General features: G+C 44.1%; 1 protein-coding gene across 4 annotated transcripts in view; it reads right to left on the reverse strand.

The window, feature by feature from the left end:
* St6gal2 (ST6 beta-galactoside alpha-2,6-sialyltransferase 2) overlaps positions 1–17,518 on the reverse strand; it is a 66,908-nt gene that overhangs the window by 13,600 nt on the left and 35,790 nt on the right. For all 4 annotated transcript variants that reach the window (XM_057751799.1, XM_057751797.1, XM_057751795.1 and 1 more), the window contains exons 2-5: positions 15,740–16,726; positions 7,284–7,381; positions 3,425–3,526; positions 1,785–1,959 (exon numbers count right to left, since the gene is read on the reverse strand). In XM_057751799.1, the coding sequence (XP_057607782.1) occupies positions 1,785–1,959; positions 3,425–3,526; positions 7,284–7,381; positions 15,740–16,664 (1,300 nt within the window). In that variant the 5' untranslated portion in view covers positions 16,665–16,726. The remainder of the gene's footprint in view (positions 1–1,784; positions 1,960–3,424; positions 3,527–7,283; positions 7,382–15,739; positions 16,727–17,518) is intronic.

Consider the following 17,518-nt stretch of genomic DNA (forward strand, 5'->3'; position numbering starts at 1 on the left):
TTACTTACCCAGTTGCTTCCACTGCCCACAGTGGTGAGATACACACCCTTCCCCATGGCGAGGCTCAGAGGCAGAAAGTGAGTCTAATGAAGCAGATGGCCTCCACTACAGCCTGATCTCCACCCACACAGCACAGACTGCCTCGGGGGAACCCAGTGTTTTCTTATCAATTTTCTGCATTACAGTTTCTTTTCATTGGCAAAACTCAGCAGCACTCTCCTACAGGGCCCTGTGACATCGGAAGGACTCCCTGTTAGTGCTATCGAATATGGTACCCACCAGGAGGCTGTCACAACGGAGCACTTAAAATAGGAACGGTCGCCTCGGAAACAGATGTTATATGCTATTTAATTGGAATTAATGGAAATGTAAATAGTCCTGTGACTAGCGGATGCTGCACTGAACAAAGGCAGCCCTACAAAGTAACACTAGCAGCTGGCCAGCTATCTACCCTGCCTCACCCTTTCGAAAGCCTGCAAGTTGTGGAGAATACAAACACAAACATAGGCCTTCCCAGCCTCCTCGGTTTCAATGGCAATGAATTGTAGCTCACCTCCTGCATAGACAGAAACAAAGAACTCCACATCCCACAATGAACAGCCCGGAGGAGAGCTGCCCATGTGGCCTGAACTCTTTTTCAGCCTGGGAATTACCTTCCACGTCTATAACCATCTAGCTGAACCGTTCAAATTTCAAATCTCTAATAGTCATGTTTGATTCTACCCTCAATTCTGCTTTAGAATTCTTGCCTGATATGGTGGCGGCATGAAAACAAACTTGATTAAACTTGGCCGTGTCCCCGTATGCTCTCTAACCACTATTCTGGCACATTCACTCTCGGCTGAAAACCTCTCCTAAATCAACAGGACTTTGGAAAACTGGGATTGTACGAGCCAGGGGGTGGGATGGGGTCATGGCGAGAAACTCACAGAGATAGCTGATCTGAGCTCATGGGAGCTCATGGACTCTGGACCACCAGTTAGGGAGCCTACATGGGACCAACCTAGGCCCCCTGCATGTGTGTGAGAGGTGTGTGGCTTGGTCTCTCTGTAAGGCTCCTAGCAATGAGGTCAGGACCTTCCTGGCACTTTGAGGACTCTTCCCCATGCTGGATTACCTTGCCCAGCCTTGACTCAAGGGGAGGAGCTCAGTCCTGCCTCAACTTGATGTGCCAGGCTTCGTTCAAGACCTTGGGAGACCTGCTCCTTTCTGCATGGAGACAGAGGAGGGTGACCACATACTGTGGTCAGTATGTGAAATAATTTAAAAAATGTTATTTAAATAAAATAAAATACATAAAACAAAAGAATTGAGGATTTCAAATGAAATTGTCAGAGGCATTGCTTTCAAAGCAGCTACACTAAGGTTTTCCTGGGATTTTATACAAAATATTTCATATCACTATGATGATATACCCACTCCAAAAGCTTCAAGCCTCACTTGAGGATACTGTGTCCTTAATTTAAATGAAGCCAATGTTCTCTCTAAAACTCTCCGCTCTACTGATGGAGACCCCCTGAGCAGCCCAAGAAATATTATAAATGGCGTAAACTTAGGGTGTCAACAAACCCAATACCTCTGGTTCAGTTACAGGCTCTCATATTTCCCAGGGCATTTGAGACACGCCTTCATATGCCCTACATAGGTAATAGAAAAGAAATGGGGGTGAAGAGCTTCAATACAGATGAAGAAATGGGGCAAAACCATAGACTGTGAGTATCAAACCATGGCTGGAAAACACAGTACGAGCCGCACACAATTAATTAACAACTAGACACACCTACCAATGAACCCAGAAGATGGTGGGTTGGGCTGGATTTTCTCCCTTGTGTTCTCCTGGATAATGTCCCAAAGCTGCCATATGAATTTGGGGTGAAGAATGTAAAATGGCTGAGCTGGGTGTCTCCGGCGATGCTGGATATATGGCGTGAAAAGGTTGTAATCCGGCTTCTGATACCACTAAAATGAAACAAAGCAACTCAAATTGGGTACAGAAGATCACGCTGTGAAAAGAAAACAGTGCCGGGTATGTCTGGGGAAACCTAGAGGACCATGGGCCAGTCTGGAGCTGGAGAGAGGGGAAGGATCCAGTTTGTCAGGGAAGTACAAAGAGACACCATAGTTCTGGCCCTAGCAGGAATAATGCTTTCTTTTCATTATTTCTTTTATTTTTGATGTTATAATGATATAATTTCTCCCTTCCCTTTCCTCCCTCCAGTCTCTTCCAGTGATGATTTATTCAGGCTACAATGAGACCTGGGGTTATATAAGAGGTGGCAGGCATTTGCTGTTAAAGGTCTGACAGTGAACCCTAGAGACTCTGGGCCAGGGTTCTCCATGGTCAGCATGGAAGCAGTCACAGCAGGGGAGGTGGTAGGCATATTGGGTTCTACTCCAGCGTTACACAGAGAACCACAGCAAGGTTTGGCTCACACTGTAATATGCTGGTTTCTTGGTACTCAAGCAATGTGTTTTGAAAGCAGATTTTCCCAATTTCACCCACACTCATCTTAAGAAGGCTCTACACTTGAAGGCGTAAATCACAAACAATCCCACACCAGTTTGGAATTATGATTAATAGAATGGTTATTTATTTAAAGTGGAAAACTTACAGATCACCATCCCAGACAACAGCCCTCTGCACAATCAGGAAAGGAGCCTAGTTGCCCGTTGTGGAGCCGGAAGGCCGAGGGAGAGGAGAGGGAAGTGGCCGCTTTTTTAAAGGGAGAGAGACCACACCCCAATGGGCTGGTATCTCAGCCGCTATTGGCTGAAGGAGCGGAAAGAGCTCCTGCAACATACACTCCTTGGTTTTAGTAAACCAAGTCACGGTTGCTTGCTCCTTTAGCCAACAGCCTCTCAAAGTAGCATGACTATCACCCATTTTAGCAAGTCCTGTGAAAAAGAGCTCCCTGTTTTTTCAGACAAAGTTTCACCCAGCACAGCTAGTTTCTTCCTTAGGAAGGTAACAGTTTGCAATGAAGTAAAAAATATATCTCGCTTGTATTTGATGGCTATTCCATAAAATTTAACACATTCAGAAAGAGCCAAAGAGGATCATCCTTAGGAAATTCAGAGACAGTCTTCATTTAAACAACAATGTACAATTTAGATTTTTTTTCCCTGCAGCACACCACTGAGTTTATTTCCAAAGCCGTTATTGCCATCCTATCACCTTGGAACACACGCCAATGTGAGCAGTCTAATTTTTGGTGTAACACAACTTTCCCAGCCTTTATATATGCTGCACTTCCTCTGTTTCTCAGAGATACAGCACCAGAGCAGCAGGGAGCTCTGGTGCTCTAAGTGGTACCAAGAGGTCTATGACAGACGTGTGAGTTAGCGCCCATTACTGACCTGCGCCTCTGGGTAACTCATCGGGCACTGTCTGACCCACAATCCAGGGCATCAAGAAAATACTTACCAGGTTCAGATTAGCAGAATAAGGAGCTGGGTCCCAGGCCACCAGGATAACGTCTTTATATAAAGAACTGTCAATGAAGTGATGACTGGGGTTGGCAAGAATCTGTAAGCACACGGGGGGGGGGGGGGGGAGGAGGCAGCTCTTTATTATTAGTGTTTGTTCTTCAAAATCATACTTTAAAACAAGTCACAACTGAAAAGCGGGATGAAAGCAAGGCTCAGGTTTTCTATTTTCCTTTGGGAGAGGGAGTAAGGCTGGTATCACGTGACAAAACACTTAATGTACACTTAAAGGCATTTGTTTTAAATTAAGCCACAAAGTCCTTAATTTTTTATCAGGACTGCACCAATCCAGTGCTCTGGATACCATCCCTTGTAATATGAAATCCCAGCGAGTGCAGCCTCCCAGCTCCTCATCACCTCTGATGTGTGACACGGGTGAGTGCAGGTAAGGAGCAGCCAGAACTGAGCTAAGAGGTGTCAGGTGTTGTCCCTCCTCCCAGGGCCTGTTGGATGCTGAATGGATCCATCAATTTCACCTGCCATCCATCTTTTTAAAAAGCTATCAAGCACAAGGCATTAAGACCAACCACTGACAAATGGGACCTCATAAAACTGAAAAGCCTCTGTATAGCCAATGACACCATCACTTGAGTGAAACGTCAGTCCAAAGAATGGGAGGAATCTTTACCAGCTATACACCTGACAGAAGGGCAGTGTCTAGAACATACAGAGAACTGAAAAACACTATACTATGAAAACGACAATCTGATTAAAACTCGGGGCATGGAACTAAGTGGCATTCTCAAAAGAAATGTATATGACTGAGAACATTTTTAAAAAAGTCCCACATTCTCAGCTATAATAAGAGAAATGAAAGTTAAAATTATTTTGAGATTTCAACTTACCCCGGTCAGAACAAGTCAAATAGCATTTTAAAAAGACAACAAACACAACTATAGGTGTGGGCAGATGGGGAATCTTATCAACTGTTGATGGGATTGTAAATAGGTATAGTTACTATGAAAATCAATATGGAGGTTCCATATCAGGCTACATATAGATCTAGTCTCGAACCCATATAATCCACTTGGGCATATACCCTAGGACTCTGCATCCTACGACAGAGACACGTGGTCAGCCATATTCATCACTGCTGGGCTCATAAGGCAGGAAAAATGAAACAGCCTAGGTGTCCATCAACTGGTGAATGAATAATGAACATACAGTACACACACACAATGGTTTATTATTCAGCTGTTAAGAAAAATGAAGTTTGTAGGCAAATGGCTAAAAATAATCATTCTGAGTGAGGCACTGGGACCCAGGAAAGCAACCATTGCAGGTTCTCTTTCACATCTGCATTCGAGCTTTGAATCTTTGGATGTGTATTTTGAAACTGGGGTACTGAAGAAGTCAGAAGCCCAGTGAGAGGTCATGGGAGATGGGTGACAGAACACAGATGGCAGGAAGGGGAGAAGGGAAACAATGGAGCAGGAGCGGTTGAGTGGAGTGGGGGACAGGAAGGCAGGGTATAGAACAAAGTGTGTGTAGGGATACCTAGGTGGAGAAGTCTTATGGAAGGAAGCCCATTATTATAGAAGCTTCCTAAAATAGAAATATACACATGTAAAAAGAGTTTAAATAGAACTGCTCTACAACAGGGGGGCAACACTTCTCCCAGACACCGCAGGCTATCAAAACAGAAGGCCAGTGCCCCAGATTGGTTGCCTCTTTGGGAATTTTTTTTTGATCAGTGTGGCTCCAAAGACCCTCAAACAATATAAGTTATAGCCACTGTACTTTGTTATTCTCCAGACACTGATGTTAAGACCCCACTATTGCAGATACCACCTACTTTAGTCTAAGTTACAAAGAAATCAATCTGGCACTCACTGGAGGTTTCATGCCTACTGAGTATCTTTCATAGTGTGCTGCGGTGCTAGGCATGCTACCGCAGGTGAGAAGTTATCGTCAGTCTCTCCCAGATGTGAACCCTGCGAGCTATATAATGTCTGGCCCAGCACGATGTGCCTACTCATGCAATAATGACATGAAAATTCTGGGAATAACAAAGCACTTTCTCCCTGGATTCCAGGCCCACTCCATAAAATGGAACTTGTGCCTGGTACTGTTAATGGGGTCATGAATTTATAATAGGTAGGCTCTAGGGAAGAATCTACTACTATTCTGCCAAATAGCATCAATCTGTCTCCTAATGAGTTGCTGTTATACCCAGAGATGCATTCATCTTTCAATCCTGATCAGAGAAACTGCTTCTTGCAGTAAATGGTGATTAACACAGAGAACTCTGACTGCTCAATACGCAGAGAATACAAGACTTCGGAATGCCCAGCACTAAATGAGACATGCAGCACACCTCATCTCCCCAAGGTTCAGGGATCATTGTGGAGGAAGGGGTGGAAAGAGTGAAGAGTCAGACACAGCAGATGTCTACCCCTGAAATGGTGTTTCCCAGATACAACAGCACAGTTGCTCATTTGAACAGACAGTAGCTGTGACAGCATGCATAAAATTAAAGCAGACAAAATTCCAGCATAGAGAAGGGTGGTTGATATGAAGCCCCACCCCTAGCTGAGGAGCTATTAGCAACTGATGGTTTCTGGGAAGGGAGAGCAAGCTTTTGTCAGGGATATAGCTTCTGAATGACTACTAAGATTCCAGGAGATGGCCCTGCGTCCATGCACATACAGGCTGCACTGAGTGGAATCTGTGGTTGGTAAAACAAAAAAGATAATGCATGAAATGGGGAGGAATTTGGGGGTGATAAGGGAAGAACTGTGGGGGGGAAGTGGAAGGTGGGCGTGATCTAAGCACAATTCATGCGAGTGTAAAATTCTCGATCAATTAAACATTTTCACCATTATGAAAATGCATTTTTCATCACATTTTAATGTTTCTGAAATGAGGATGTATCTTACAGGATACATGTATTTTAATTTGGTGGGGCTTATCACTTTCTGAGAAATTACTAAATAAAATGCAGTGACATCTATGAATTAAGAAAATATGGTAATTGTTTTTACTTCGCTGCTGGCTGCCTGGTGCAGCGAACGATGCAGAGTGTTAATAGCTTGTTCCGCAAGGGGTTCATCATGAATCATGGATCATCTCATTTTTCTACACATTTTGGAAATTAGAAATTGTGGTTTGTTCTCAGAATAATTTTTCCATAAATTTGGAAGACATTCTTATTAAGAACATGGAGAAAAGAGATATCCCATGTCCCATTAAGCAATTTGTTTTCATTTTTCAAATTTCCAAGTCACAAATAGAAGTTTCAAAGATACCCTAAAAGCTCTCATATTTCATGTGTTTCTGTTCCCTTTAACTTTACTGCCATGATTTCTTCTGTAATTAATAGCATTTTGCAGTTCATAAACTGAATAATAATCTATGGCAGTGGTTCTCAACCTGTGGTCATGACATCGTCTACAACCCTAACTACAAATTCATTATTCCTAACAGTAGGAAAATTACAGTTATGAAGTAGCAAAGAAAATAATTTTATGGTTGGGGGTCACCACAGCATGAGGAACTGTATTAAAGGGTCACAGCTTTAGGAAGTCTGAGAAGGTTGAGGATAACAAAAATATATACACACAAAAATCATTTCTCTGTGCTTAATCTGAGTTTTCATTGGGTCTTACTCATCTCTTCCTAGTCAAATCACATCTAAATTCCCTCTTTTTGTATTTTTCTTCACAAATTCTTCATGATTAAAAGATTCACAGAAATAACAGGATCCTGTGGTTATGGCTAGTCACAGTTCTGTCCACTAGTCTAGTTGAATGTCCTGCCTACAGAATGTACCAGGGCAACCACTCCATCCATCTTACCTGGGAGTTAATGATGCGCATTGTGGTTTTATTTCCGACATCTTTCTCATAGCCACGTGTAGGGGCAGAATTAAATCTCAAAACTGCATCATGAGAATCTAAGGGCACATAAGTGACATTTTTTTTCTCTGTGAAATCACATAATCTAGGAAAAAAAGCATTAAAACAAATCTTGCAATATCTGAAACTTAGAAACCACTAATAAAGTTAATATATACATACACACAGAGCTTTAGATAATTTTCTGCTGATTTAGGATGACATGGAATCTGAAGAGTCACATGGTACTAGGACACAGCAGTCAAATCAAGTTCACAGATATATCTATATCTATATCCCCAAATTGTACTGCCTAGTAACTAGAAACCTTTTTTTTTTCTAAGTATACTCTACGATGTTCACTACTGACAAAGTCATCTAATGATACATTTTTGGGGATGTGTTCTCTTGTTTCTTGATAAATTACTATGTATGTATACCTAAACATACACTAAGTCAACTGATTACAGGTAACTCCATTTTGTCTAAGTTACATTTGGATGCTTGTTACACACACACACACACACACACACACACACACACACACACACACTATGTGCAAATGTCATGCTTTGTATAATTATTCCCCTTAAAGTTTCAAAACATGTGGGAGCTGGATCTAGAGGGAAAGGTAAAGACACTGGGAGCCTGGAGGCAGCTCACCTGGAGTTTCCTAGCCTGTAGAATTGAAGTCACTAGGTCACCCATGGTAAGAACTGCATCTAATCTTGCTGTACCAAAAACTACAGCCTCTTATTCTATTTTATTAGCTTTTAGTGAAGGTTTAGGTTTAAAGAAAAACAGTCCTGGTTTCCATGAAGCCTCATTTCCCACTGTGGATGTCAGGGAGTCCCTGAATTTAGAGAAACTACCAGTGTCACCAGCGGCCCAAGGTTTGGTGCAAATAGTAAGGGAATTTCTACGATCATCTTTAGCTTTTAGAATCCTGTGCATGGGAGCTGCAGAGATGGTTCAGCAGTTAGGAGCCCCAGCTGCTCTTGCAGAGGATCTGAGATCAATTCTCAGCACCCACATGGTGGCTCACAACCACCTGCAACTGCAGCTCTAGGGGATCCCGCAACCCGTTCTGTCCTTTGTGAATACTGCACACACACACACACACACACACACACACACACACACACACACACACACAGACAAGCACATTAAAACCAATACCAACAAGCAAACAAAAAGAATTCCATGCACATTCAAGTTTAATCTGCAGCAACATAGTGTCTGGCAGTATGAGTGATGGCAAACTCACAGCTTTCTGACATGGCTGGGAGTCACAAGGACACAGAGATACCGCATTTACAGTGAGCATATTCTACATAAGGTCCTTGTGACAACCTGCCTTATAAAAGAGGACTCTGATATTCTTTTCTCAGAGTCTTCACCGTACTCATTAATGATTAAAAGCCATTGGGCATGCCCCTCTAAAACAATGGTTTTAAGAGGTACCTACTTTTATTGAGAAATTCTGAGCACAATGAATACATAAGAGGTATGTTTTGGTCATGCCATCAAACAAAACAAAACAAAAAACCATACAGTATTCTTTAGGAGAAAAGTTTAGAGGAATTGATAAACTATGATCAGTAGGCCAAATGTGGTCTGCCTCTGCTTTAGTGACTGAAGCTGTACAACAGACACACTTAATTTGTGCAAGGGCTAGCCTTGCACAACTGACCTTAAAACAGAGACTCCGTGGCCCACAGAGCCTGAAATATTTACTATATGGCTCTTAAAAAAAATAAACCTTACAAATCTGTAAATTTCAAGGAATCTTGAAATTCAAGGAAGCTCTGTAGAGATAATGCAAAAACCCTTGCAGACTTTCACAGGTTAAGTACTGCTTTGCATTTTTGCAATGAACTGCTTTATTTATATTTTAATTATATATTGCATAATAAAAGTCAAAAATTTTGAGCTATAAAAATTGTATTATACAGAACAGACAGTTCATATTTTAGTCTTGTTATCAGGAATTTTTACACACACACACACACACACACACACACGTGCGCGCGCGCGTGCGCACACATACACACCCATACAAACAGCCAGATAAAACTGAAAGATCTTTTTAAAAAGATTAGACTTTATAACTTCTTCCAGAGAACTGGATATTCTTGGACAGTTTACCCATACTTGGTAGGTGGTAGTTTGTTAAGAGCTGGTTGTATTGTTGTATCTCAAAAGCATATCAATGAGGTTTTTTTTGTTTTTTGTTTTGTTCCAAATAAATTGCTGACAACGTATGTTTATGAAACGCAAAGCAGGGTTCCTCTACAGTCTGCTGTCTGTGCCCACCATTCAGCTTATCTTCCTTGTAGAAAGTAATACATTTGTGTCTGAAATAATAATCCTTCCAAAAGAAAATGTTTTTTAAAATTAAAATGAATGGCTATATAAAAAGAGTCCAACTAGCTTGCAATTTTATTTTATAATCTATTCCGTCTTGCTCTTAAAATGGGTGTCTATCTATGTAAAATTTTGCTCAGTGTTAATCTAAAAACTCTCTGGAAACAAGTTGGAGAGTGATTCTGAATATTGTTATGTTCCATTATAAATTATCCACAGGCCATATTGGTTAATATACCATGGATCTCATAAGTCTTCAAGTGTGGGAAGCTTCCAAGTTCCTTGTAGAAAGCTTCATTTTTCATCACTGCAAAAAACCCTGTCTGTCTCGAGTGACAGTCTCATTTAATTCCTTCCCGAGAAGAAATTTGCCAAGTGTCCAGGTCTGAATAATTAAAGTCTGTCTGTCAGTTATTCTATTTTTCAAATAAAAGCTGTATTTCACGGCACGAGTGGCTAGTTCATCCTTCAGCTCAATCCCGCAGGGCCTTCCCATTGATCAGCACAAGTGCCTTCTCCCATTTCCTTCTTTGTCCCATGGGATTTGAAAACCACCTGCACTCAAGGGGCTGAGCCCTCATGAAGGCATTTGTTTTGAACGCAGCCCCCCAGCTCTTCACAGTGAACATGACGCTGTTCCATTGTACTGTTCCACTTAGTGGTGAAGATACCATGGTGACCAGTGTTTTGCGCACCCTACCCCAGGAGTGTGCTCAGAGGCCATCAGTATTGTCCTCCGCTGCTTTTGTTTTAACAGTACAACGCTGAAAAAGAAAAAGACTTGGGGGTATAAACAAAAACTGAGTTTACCTTCCAGAACCCTGAAAGAGTCCTGGAAACCACTGATGAACCACAAATTTGAAGTGGTCATTTAGGCCAACCCATCAAAAAATCAAGAGAGAAGAGGAAGACTCCAAGCAGTTGATATACTATGGACTCAGAAGGATTTGGGGGCAAGACTGGGGAACCAGTGTGACACTGTCTCCACCACTACAGATCTTAGGAAGCCATGCTACCCATCCCTGTGACACAGTCTCTGTGTCATGATCCGATGAGCAAACCCAGGGTCCTAAGCAGTAGATGTGTTTCAAGACTGTAATTCCAAGTTAATCAAATCACCCTCATAAATCTCCAGGCATCTGAATGTTTGTTTCCCTAAGTGGACCAGTTAGTATTTTACAATGTCACAAAGCAGAAGACCATGAATGTTTCTGGAAAGAGTATGCTGGTTTCAAGAGTCACAAGGTTACCAGGGTTCAGGAGGCAGAGTGATGGAGTCTGCTGAACCTGGTGGAAAGGGTCAATGAGCAGGACCGGGGACGACAAGTTCAAACCGTCCATATTCACTTGATAAATACACACTTGCTTGCATGGTAATGCATCGTCAGAAGCTACGCCGTTCGCTCATATGCAGAGGAAGGGAGCAGATCAGACAGTGAGCACAAGATGGATGAGGTCAAGCTTCACTTCTACAGAAGGCATTACTGGGCCAGAGCAGAGCTGTGCTGACCTTCCCACAGGGCCCTGTCAAGGAGCACCCAGGCATGCTAGACGTCTTAGCATCACCATCTAGCCCTGACTCAGACCCTGCATCCTCCCCTCTTCCTCCTCCTAACTTGTGCTGACCCAAAAATAAAAACTAAGCAGTCATAGCATGCAGCCTCCAGACACCAGCCAATGGCCTGCAGGGACAGGACAAAATCATCCATTATCTCTATCAATTCCCACTGTCTTGTCCTTCTCCTCTCTGACCTGCCTGTTCCACTTGACTTCTCTCATGCCCCCAAACCCAGGCTCATGTGTGATGTCTCTAAAATAAAACATCCACGCTTTGGTTTCCTTGCTTCAGCCCTCATTGCCCTCAATTCCTAGAGACCCAGGCTGCAACTTCAATCGACACTCAGTCCAGTGGATTCTGGATGCCTGTGTCCTATCTAGAAATGGAAATGTACGTACCACTCAGGGCTGTTGATTTTACGGCAGTCAAAATGTGCTAGAACGGGTCTTTGTTTACAGCAAACACTCTCAGCTGGCAATACTACTGCAATTGGTAAATGGAGTCTGACAGTAAGCATCAGATTATCCACGTGTTGCCCTCCTCCCTTCCTTGCTAGCTTCTTTCCTGCCTACTCCTGGCCCTTGTACTCACTGAAGTTTTGCTAGTCTCATGCCCTATACTGGACCCTAGGCCTGGACCGGCTTCTGCAAAGCAGTCTTTCCTGACCTCCTCTCTACCCACCAATAAGAAGCCCTTTGAGTGGGTTAGTGTTTTGCCATCAATTTTATCTTGCTTATCTCTATGTCTCTTTGCCTTTGTCCCATTCACAGGATGCCGGAATTGTCTGTTCATGGTCTGGTTCTCTCTAGAACTGTACAGAATTTGAAATTTTCCCTGTCACTTATTCATCTTTGTGCTTAGCACAGGATCTGCTTGAGAAACGGTGATCAGCAAACATCTAATGGTTCAGTGACTACATGATATTGGCTTTTTAAATGTAAGGTTAAAGAACTTGCCAAATCCAAGACCTGTTGGATATTACTGTGGGTTCTGCACCCAACATACTCCACCCCTACCTCCCATTTTCCCATCTACGTGACACTATTCAGTTGACAAACCCTGGTCTTCCACATCAAGACTGCGATGTCTCCCCACAGTGGATTTTTATTTTCTCTAGTGGATTTCCACATAAATGTCAGGAATGACCAGCAAATTATTGTCATTTGTTGTCTGGATGACAAGAAACTGTCTCATAACTGGAAGGAATATCTCATGTTTCCAAAACAGCTCAAGTCACGCATTCAGAGTAAAGGTCTTTATAATCAGTATACCTCTCTAATTCCAAACAACTGTTAGAACTTACTCTAACAGAATGGGGTCTTGGGAGAAGGACTCAATACCCACAAAAGAAACACCGGGGGGAGGCAAAAGGTAGCCAACTAGCAAACTATATTAAGTGGGCCTCCTCTGGAAAAACAGGGAACAGTAAAACCTTAGCCGGAGAGCCTTCTGGGCAGAGCTAAGGGTGGGCTATGGCATATGACTGCCTTGGGCATGCTTTAAATTTCTCACCATGTCATCTTTGGGAAACTCATTAGATCTTCACTTAGCCATTCCAGAGGGGGCAACCTGAGGTTAGCTGCAGCATGCTCTAATACCCCAAGGTACATGAAGAGATATAAAGTCTACCACATGAGACTGTTCTTGCTCTGAGACCCACTAGTGACCATATGGGTTTTCAATGGCAATGCCAGGTGAGCAGGGAGGAAAGAACCCAGCCCTTGGCATGTACAGGATTGGTCCAGCACACTAGCTTACAAAAGTGAACAGCTTTTTCATTTCTACAAACTGAGCAACACTATGGTTCCTAAGACTCAAAAATCCCAGGTATAAAATCTGAACCTAGACAAAACAAGACAGAACCAACTAACCAGCCGAAGTAGCAAATAACTCCACAAATTCCTTAAGCCTGTTCTTCATTTCTGACTTTACAATTCTGATCCTGAAGTCATGCAGTTGAAATTAAATTTGGGTACTAGAAACGAACAAATATGCAACAGTGGTCTTTCATGTTCCCCGGAAATATGGCTCTCAAAGTGACTTTCACATCCTCTTCCACATTTTGAGTTTGAAAGGCTCCAGTCATGATCCTTTATACATGAAAAAAAAAAGGGTAAGATCTCTTTTTGTTACGCAAGAGCCATTCGAACACTCTATATTTATGATGCAGAGGCGTTTAAAACTAAACAAAACCAGAAATAAGTTACTGCCTGCTTCAAAGCATAATACTTAAATTCCTCTTCTGCATTATTAATATTGGTCCTTGGAAATGAGAAAGAGCTGTGGTGTTATTTCACCCTGGGGACCTTTAAACCACTGTTCGTTCTTAATAAATTGCAGGCTGCTCTGCTCTGGGTTTTGCTACAAGCTTATGTGACACATGGATAGTGTTATTATGAGCCTGATGTAATGTCAGCATGGAGGCACGGGGACCTCACACCACAAGGCCATGTTTGTTGTTCTGGGTTTTTAACTTAAAAAAAAAAAATTCCCATTCAGTCTCATTCCCTAAAAAACAGCTGAGCTGAGGGGGTTTCTGAGTGTGCCTTTCTGAGTTGGCTGCAGGACACCATCACTCTTTAAGAACACAGAACTAAAGGCTCTGTTTAGAAGAATAAGGGCAACAGTGAATTGCTTCTCTGTCATGAAGAAGCAATACGTTCCTGAATGTCACTTCCATGCTAGTGCCTTAGGACCTGCCACATCTGCAGTGAGAACTTTTGTGTCCAGATTTGAGACTGAGGCTATGTTTGAGCCACATTTGTAGTCTGTGCCCAGTAAAGAACCCACTGGGGGATAAACGCACACTTGTAAAATCAGTGATCTTAAGGGCCAAACTGCTTGTCCTTAAAGGGAGACGGCAATGCAATCAGCTGGATTAGAGGGGTCCTAGAGAAAAGGATCTAAAATTGCCAGGGAGAGAAGAGCTGGGGGAGGGGCAAGGCAGATGGGTAGATACTTTCTCTGGCAAAGAATGGTGGGAAAATGAATGCTATCCACCAAGAACTGATTTTCTGTTGGTGAGCCCACGTCTGTCTACCTGTGGCAGGAACTACATTCTGGGGTGGCAAATGTACTTACTGCAACCCGATTCCATGACCTTCAACCAAGAGATTCCTGTCCTGAAGTCTTGCCACTTTAAGGTGGCAGAAAGCTGTGGCTGTGGACACTGTGTGTCAACCTGGCTATGCAACGAGGCCTGGTAGTCACCGTGAAGTTTTTCTTTTTGTTTGTTTTTAGAAATCACAATTCTCTCTTTTAGTTGATGAGTCTATTCCATCTTACACCTGTAAGAATGGCCAAGATTTAAAAAAAAAATAAACCAAAAACACTGATGACAGCTGGCTTTTAGACATAAAGCAAAGAAAAACCAGTTTGCAATTCACAATCCCAGAGAACCTAGACAACAAACAGGACCCTGGGAGAGTCATACATAGATCTAATCTACATGGAAAGTAGAAAAAGACAAGATCTTCTGAGTAACCTGGGAGCATGGAGACCATGGGACAGGGTTGAAGGGGAAGGGAGAGAAAAAGAGGGGAATGGAGAAAAATAGAGAAATCACACTACTCTCCACATTGTTTTGGGCCTCATTCAATGAGTTGAAGGCCTTAAGAACATACAAAGAGGTATCCTAAAAGCTCTGCCTCAAGACTGCAGCATAGAAAGGTTGAAGAGATGGCTCAGCAGTTAAAAGTAGAGGACTTGAGTTCGGTTCCCAATACTTAAATATCTGCTCACGACTTCCCTTAAACCCAGGTCCAGGGGTCCTCTTCTGGCCTCCACTGTCTCCAGGCCTACTCATCACACACTTAGGCATATGCAGGCAAGATGCTCACACACACATATAATAATAATAAGCCTTTAAAGTACTTTAAAAAAAAAAAAGGAATGCACCAAAATCCTGCCTGACATGCCCCACCTGTTCACTTGTCCTATAAACTTCAGACTTGCAAGCTCAGGTATATCCTTTAAATCTCTCCCCCTCTCTCCATATACTACTGACCCACAGAGACAGTTAACAAACCTATGCTTTGCAACTACACAAAGTTTTGAGGACAGCACGACATAGCAGAGAGCACTCTGAGTATGGTCATGTTGCTCAACATCCTGGAAAAGGGCCCCACTATGCACACGGGCTGTAACCTAAAGGTTGGACTAAGAGAACTGTCCAGGATTAAAACTCACATTTGCCTGAGAACTATTTTCAGTTGCACCCTACCTCTCCTCAGAGCCCCTAATCCTTGGGTTTCGTCCTTGAGTGTTCAATACCATCATTATCATTCACTTTAAGGCTGGTGCCCATAAAAGCAACCTCCAGCATCCTTGACCTCCTCCTCTCCCATATTCCCATCTGATGCTCTGGACCCCTGCTGCCGTCTGCTCACAGAGACCATAGTTTCTATGAGGGATGAAGTTTGTCTAGCATCTTGGGCACAGCCCCAGCCTGGAACTCGAAATGCAAAGAACCACAAGCCCCCGCGGGACCCACCGATTTCCTCCCCCAGGGAGGAGTTCAGGATGGCACCGGCGGACATGACGACTGCGCAGCTGCGCAGGCCGCGCGGGTGGAGCTGGCTCAGAGGTACCCCAGGTACCAGCGGCCGCCAGCCCAGCGCTGAGAAGGGTGGCTCCTTGCCGTCCAGCGTGCGCACGCGCACGCGCCTGCGCAGCTCGCACAGCAGCTCGGGCCCGGTGCGCCTGACTTCGCGCCGCCTGCGGAAGTGCACACCGTGCTTGTTGAAGGACATGTAATAGCGCATGGCCTTCTGCAGGCGCGGGTTCAGCATCTTGGAGGACACGGTCCCCTTCCAGAGCCGGTACAGGAAGGCTCTGGACATGGAGGCTGACAGCATGTCGCCGTAGAAGGCCTCCTCGGGCACGCGGCTCCGTCTCGCACGGTGAAGCTTATCCCGCTTGTGCTGGGCGGGTCCTGCCCGCCTCGACGGCTCCTCCGGGGAGGGCTGCCCCAGGGCGCCCTGCGTGTGGCGGTGCCACCCTGGCTGACCAGCAGCAAAAAAGTAGCCATCTTCCTCTTCTTCCCGGTAGAAAGCACTTTGCGACTTCCTCCCGACCTGGGATGAAAAAAACTCATCCCCATCGTCAAAGCCATCTTGGTCCCATTTCTGTGGGTCCACAGGCCCGCTGTGGAAGGGGCTGGCAGGGTGACTGCCCAGCAGCTCTTTGCTTGCCTCCAAATTCCTGAGCAAGGAGGGCTCCTGCAAAGCGCCCATGATGGCCCGCTGCTTGCCCTGCACGGGTAGGAGCCCATGGTTCTCCAGGAAGGAGAAGGAGCTGGGTACAGGCGCAGCAGGGTTACTGTTGGTAAAGTAGATGAAAATTGCCAAAAAGAGGAGCCCCCAGACAAATATTCCAAAGAGCATTCGTTGTCGCCATTGCTTCAAGTGTGGTTTCATTGCAGACCTCTGAGGCCAGCACTTCACCTTAGGTTTCTAACGCACGGCGAGGTGGGCAGAACCTGAAAAAGACAGGAGCCACGGTTAGCATGGGAAGCCTGCTCAGACTCTGCTGGGGCAGCATTTATGAAAAAGCAGCTGAAAGGGGCATCAGAAGACAGAATATCCAGCACTACAGAAGTAACTTCTCTCCTACCTTCACACTTGATCATTGCAAGGTCACGCCATCTCAGCAGAACCTTGGGAGAGAAAAATCTTTCCTAAGAGGCTCTGGACGTGTATGCCGTTCACGCCTGTGCACTCTTGTGGGGAACCTATGGCTGAACCTTCCCTCTTCATCTAGTTAGGGGAAGCAAAGTTGAAGAGTGTAGTTTGCCTGCTCCTGTTTGCTAGCATCATCAACGTCTCAACTCAGATATTTTATAGGCTTCTACGGTAGGCATTTCTAAGTTCTTCATGATCTACCTGGAACATGCCAGAAGTCCACCACTGGTGGTTCTAAATAAAGCAATGGGGTGACTGTGACTGTAGGTAAACACCTTACAGGGTACCTTCTGACTTGAGTGCCCTCAAGAATTGCTCTGCCCTTCTGCAACCAAGACTGAACCAGCAGGGACACAAGGTTAATCTAGAGGCAATACCAGCAGTTGCCAGGCTGTGCTCCAGGCCCTGGATTATCTCCTTAGATATTTTCAGTTTTGAATAAGACAGAAAGAACTGTTATATCCATTTCCAAGAATTAGAAGTGGGGGGCTGGAGACATGGCTCAGGGGTTAAGAGCACTGGCTGCTTTTCCAGAGGTCCTGAGTTCAAGGCAACCACCGGGTGGCCCACAACCATCTACAGTGGGTTCT

Source organism: Chionomys nivalis, chromosome 19, assembly GCF_950005125.1.
Source record: "Chionomys nivalis chromosome 19, mChiNiv1.1, whole genome shotgun sequence".
NCBI classification, from domain to species: Eukaryota; Metazoa; Chordata; class Mammalia; order Rodentia; family Cricetidae; genus Chionomys; species Chionomys nivalis.